The sequence below is a fragment of the Arachis ipaensis genome, chromosome B02, assembly GCF_000816755.2.
Source record: "Arachis ipaensis cultivar K30076 chromosome B02, Araip1.1, whole genome shotgun sequence".
Lineage (NCBI taxonomy): Eukaryota > Viridiplantae > Streptophyta > Magnoliopsida > Fabales > Fabaceae > Arachis > Arachis ipaensis.
Window position 1 is genome coordinate 10,658,999 of NC_029786.2, and position 5,475 is coordinate 10,664,473.

Here is a 5,475-nt window from a genome sequence, read left to right on the forward strand (position 1 = left end):
TTTAAAATTATATATAAAATTTTTAATAATTTTATTATATATTTAATTAAATTAATTCAACTATAATTAAACTCAGATTAAACTATTAAATCAGTGACTTGATGGGTTCAATAAGCGGTGAGATCTCGCAACCTTGGTTAAACCTCTAGAGTTCTTTGCAGTTCGATATTTTCCCTCTCACTTCACACATCAGACTCCCCCATAACCTGCCACTGTCTACTCCGACCTTCGTCGACGCACGTCACTTAACACGCACCCTTTAGCAGCCCAAACCATGCGAACCCTAACCCTCTTCTCCTGAGCCTCCCTCTGCTCTTCTGCTGCTGCGTCCGACGCCGCGGCTTGCTCTCTGCTTCCGCTTTTCCGCCATTTCTGCTCGCCAGCTCCTCCTGCGTTGTGCGTGGTCCGAATCTGCTGCTGCTACAGCACAAGCATCCTGCCTCCATCACCCGTCAGCACCGTCGCCGCCACCATTAATAGCAGGTTTTCCTCCTCCTCTCTTTTTTTATTTGGATTTGCGTTTTCTTATTCCATTTTTTTCTTTTTTTTTACCAGCTAGATTTTCATTTAGTTATATGGTTGTACCATAGTTTTCATTACAAAATTTTTAATTATATCTTAATTAATAAGAAGTATAATGTAGAATTAGTGAATTACTGTTTTTTGGCTGGAGTGTGGGTGCTGTTCCAGCTCTGTAATGTGTGCTTTGGAGGCTATGCTTTTTTTAAATTTTTTTGTTCTGTCCTTTGGATGTATGCTGAGATAGGTCTAATGCTTCTGCCATGGATTTGGGTGTCTCTGCCCATTGCAATTCTCTGGTCTTATGAATTTTGATTAGTGTTCTACCTTGGATGTACACTTGGTTAGGATGGAGCTCTTTTGTTCTTGTAATTTAGCAGTCAAAGGTTATGTGATTTACCTTGTGTATTATCAATAGCTATGTATTCTTATTGAGAAAGTATAGGAACAAACTTTTAGGCTGCGTTTGTTTAGAGAGACAGGACAGTGAGACACAAAATCGTGTTTGACAGAGACATGGACAGGGACAATATGTACATAGACTCTAAATTAGTGTATTTTGTGTCCATCGTGAAAGGAAGGACGGAGACACTAACAAGGACACAACTTACTTTTCATTTTTTCTTTTATTATTCTTATTAATTTTTCATAATTATATTTTTTATTATTATATTTTTCATCTCAATTTTTTTGAATGAAAAAAAATGAGAATAAATTGAATTTTCATAATTTGTTCTAGTTTATCACCAAAAAGAATACAAGAACACAAAATTTTGTATCTCTGTCCCTTATGTCTTGTTCTCAGTGTCTTGTCCTATCCTGTTCTCAGAAACAAACACAGCCTTAGTTAGCCAACATTAGCGTATTTAGGTTTGTAGTTTAGGATTTAGGGTTAAAACCTTTTGATTTAGGGTCTAGAATTGAGATAGACAATAATTTTAAAAAATTGGCTGATGTTGATTAAAAAAGTTGATTATGGGTCGGGTCGAGGCGCTGGTTGGCTCGCAGGTCAGTGGGAGGCGCTGCTTTTGTGACACGTGGCACACTCCGGACCGTTGATCGTTGCTGAAGATCAAACGGTGCTGGAGACATCTAGAGGAGGAAAACGATGGAAGCGGGCAGCGATCTTGCAGCAGCGCATCCGGTTGTTGCCGGCGATGGGCTCGTTGGACCCACGACGACGAGACGAAGATGGTGGTAACGGTGGTGAAGAACCAAAGCGTCGGGAAAGGATCGAAAAAGAGGCCAAAGAATACTGTCGGAAGAGAAAAACAAGAGAGTAATCTAAAGAATATATTATTGAGTATGTCAAAATGTATAATACATAGGGGTATATATAGGTGCTAGAAGAATCAAAGTAATAAAAGCATGCAATTTTACAATTAATATACATATATTCTATATAAATATAAATGATACTAATTAATTTAAATTGATTCTAATTAGTATTACTCATTTCCTTTAAAAGAAAAATGATGGAAAAGAGGATAAAACTTAAAAGGAAGAAAGAAAGAAGTAAATCTTCAACAAACCTTATAGTGGCTTCTTTCCAGAATTAGTGCTACTAATGTTAGTGAAGAAAAGTCAGCACAAGGTAACTCTGTAAAAAATATGGAATGTATCTTAGATAAAAAATATCGTATATTGGATATGTCCTTTCTGATTCAAAATTTGCATCTTGATTTAATATTTTCTTTTCCTTCTTTTTATTTTATTTTATTTTTATTTTACTTTATTTTTTTCCTGCTTCATTAGGGACCAAAAGCAACAATGAGTGTGATTCAGAAGTTTTTCATTGCTTCAATGTTCATGTGGGCTGTCCCTGTTGCAATTCTATATGGTTTTAACAATAATCTGTTTCCTGGTAAGTTTTCATAGTTAAGTATTTTCAGTTGTTTCTTTACTGATTTCTCTTTTTTTCCAAGTGGTTGTTGGTTTTACTTGATAGTTTCGTTATCTTACATTTGTTTAAGATGATGGATGTATATCAATTTTTCAAGTATTGTAAAACCCATCTTTTTACTTGTTTTATGCTTTTTTGTCGAAGAGATTTTTCTTTTTAATGTCAGCCAATGTTATTGCATCTTAAACAATGCATTAAGTTGGAATTTGCCTTTATAAAGGCATTCAAAATTTCTAGTCAGTGGCAGTTGATTTTTCACATTGGCTTCAATTTTTAGTGGTATCTGCAAATTGGAAATATGTAATAGTCATTGCAGTCTTAAACTGCAAGTTAGATGCTTTCTTGTTTCTTATTTATGTTTGACATATAGACCGATGGACGATCATACAAGAAACAACTAATCCATTTTAATGTGTTATTTCATACGGTGCTGAGTAACCAAGAAAGATATTTATAATAACCAAAGAATGAGAGAATGAATTATCAGAGGGCTTATTCCCCGTTTTTTTTTCTAGGTGGCATTTGGCATCCTTTGTTCTAGCCAGCCCCACCCAGTGGGATAATGGATAAGGCTTTGTTGTTGCTATTGACCTATTGTTGTATTGTTAAGCACATTTGGAATTTTATTTTGTCAACATCTTTCAGTGCTTCAAATGCTGACCATATCAACTTAATTCTCAAAACAGAACCCTTGACTCTCTTGGTACATATTGTTTATCTGAACTGTTATCTAAATGTTTCCCTACTAAGACTCTTCAAATATAAAGTTCCCGTTGTGTTATTTATTGAGTGTTACATTTCCCTTGCCTTGTTGGAATGGATCTCATCAGTTTCTTGTTTATTTCCTTTAATGTTTCTTGAATGCAATGTAGAGTAATGTCCCATAAACAAATGTGTAAGATGTAAAACTAGATTACCTTGTTCCCTTTGTGTAACAGGAACCGACAATTTGTCCCCTTACTCTGTGACACTAGTGAGTGGATTTCTTGCGGTTATATCAGTTAATGTAGTCATAGCATTTTACATATACTTGGCGATGAGAGAACCTGCCGAAAAACACAAGCCAGATCCCAAATTTCTTGCTGAGGCCAAGGCTAGTATGAAGCAGCCTACAACCAATGCTCCGCAATCTTCTGAGTCTCAGAAGAAAGAACAATAGGCTGTGGGTTTAGGCAGTTAGCCCTCTTTGTTGTACTGTTCTTCTTAGGAAGGATAGGGGAGAAGGGGATGAAGGGCGAAGGTCTTGGATTGTGCATGCTTGATCATATATCTTAGTTATGAAGTTTGCATATGATCCATGTTGTGCACAATCTCTTGTTGACAGTATTTTATGTATCTACTAATCAATTTGTCGCTCCGTTGCACAGGATATTGACAATTGTTATTTCTTGGTTATAAATTTTTTTATTAATTTAAATTGTGTTTTGTTGTTAATTATTGATATTGATGTATATAGTTAAAAGTGACGAACTATTTTAATATTATAAAGTTCGTTAAATCTTCATATTGCCATTTTTCCAAAGAAGTTTTTTTGGTAAATGAAAATTATGTAGTGTTTCATCTGAAATAAGTATTATTTTTAAAAGTTTTTGGCTTATAACCTCAGTTACCCTCTGTTTTTATCCATTAATCCTAAGGAAGAAGTTGAAGCCAAAGAATCTTGGCTCTGTGCAGTAACAAAAGTCACGGTTTTTCCTTCACCGAACTAGCAAGGAAGAAGACGTCGCAAGGAAGAAGACGTCGTCACTGAACCGTTGTTAGCAGAGACATTCTTCAGGTAGGTTAAAAATGTTGATGCTTTTGCCAGTTAGTGTACCTTTTTGTTAGTTCCTTTCGCTGTGGTCCCAATGTTAAATCCAAGGCTCTAGCCATCTCCCTATACAAGGCCAATGCTTCCTCATAAATGCCATTTTTAGCATTTCCGGCAATGACAGTGATCCAACACACAACATCCCTCACAGGTATTCTATCAAACACCTTTCTGACATTATCTATGTTCATAGCCATGGTGCTGCAATTGGCTCTGCATCTCTCAAACAATCCATCAAGCACCTTACCTGCCAGGCACCCAAGCCATGAGATTTAGAGTACATATTTATCAAGGCATTGGCTGTGTACAAATCAAAATTGAAGCCGAGATGAAGGATGCAGGCATGAAGAGATTGGCCAAGGTAGAAGTCCTTCAGAAGGGGCGCAAGCTTTAAGGAGAGAAGGGAATATGTGGCGGTTAGGCCGAATGCTAAGTGCCCTCATTTGACTAAAGGAGGAGAATGAATGGTTGAAGAAGCCATGGAAAGTGTAGCACTTGATGATGGAGGTCCAAGTAAGAGGAGGAGGGTTTTGCAGCAAGTTTCAGGGTTAATAATTGGCGATTTTGCACAGTTCGGGTTTAGAAGATGTTAAAATCAAATAATATTGAAGGACCAATTTGTCCTCATCATTTGGAGTATTTCCACTGTGGTATTCAACATACATCTCATTAACTTAAACAGTACACATAAGAAGCGCCGTTAGTTAGTTTTTACATTAGGAACTAAACGGTTGTAACATGTCCACGTTTTTTTAGGGATGTAATTGTTACATTTTTTAGGGACTAAATTGTCTTAACGTAAAATTATAAGGGATCTAGTGGCAACTTTACTCATATATTATATATATTTAAAAGTATGAAAAAATATTTTATGCAAGAAGTTATGAATAGATCACTTTTTTTTTTTACTGAAGATATGGAGATTCAAAATCGCAACCTCTTAATTGAATATGGGAAGACTATGTCATTTGAGCTATTGCTTCTTGTACAGAAAAAATGTCGCCATCTAATAAATAATCTTGGACCACTTGAGTGGCTACTTTTTTAGTTATGAATTTGGAGAGCTTGTGTTTTTGAAGAATATGGTGTTGATTTTTTTTTTTTAAATCGAAAGATACAAATTAGAGCCTTAGTTTTACAAGGGTTAAAAAATTGAGAGTCAAATTTGAAGAACGTAAGATTCAAATTAGGGAGTGTATCAGTATCTTTTATTTGTGTGGATTCAGATTTTTTTTAGATGGGG

General features: G+C 35.7%; 1 protein-coding gene across 3 annotated transcripts; it reads left to right on the forward strand.

Annotated features, from left to right (window-relative positions):
- On the forward strand, nucleotides 114-3,856 carry LOC107624980. 3 transcript variants are annotated; one of them, XM_016327484.2, is made up of 3 exons: nucleotides 114-483; nucleotides 2,275-2,383; nucleotides 3,361-3,856. In XM_016327484.2, exons 2-3 carry the CDS (start codon nucleotides 2,290-2,292, stop codon nucleotides 3,579-3,581), a joined length of 315 nt encoding a protein of 104 aa, XP_016182970.1. In that variant the 5' UTR covers nucleotides 114-483; nucleotides 2,275-2,289; the 3' UTR covers nucleotides 3,582-3,856. The 3 variants fall into 3 exon arrangements, with proteins under 3 accessions (XP_016182970.1, XP_020971076.1, XP_020971075.1); XM_021115417.1 differs by lacking the exon at nucleotides 114-483 and adding an exon at nucleotides 1,528-1,822; XM_021115416.1 differs by lacking the exon at nucleotides 114-483 and adding an exon at nucleotides 2,002-2,113.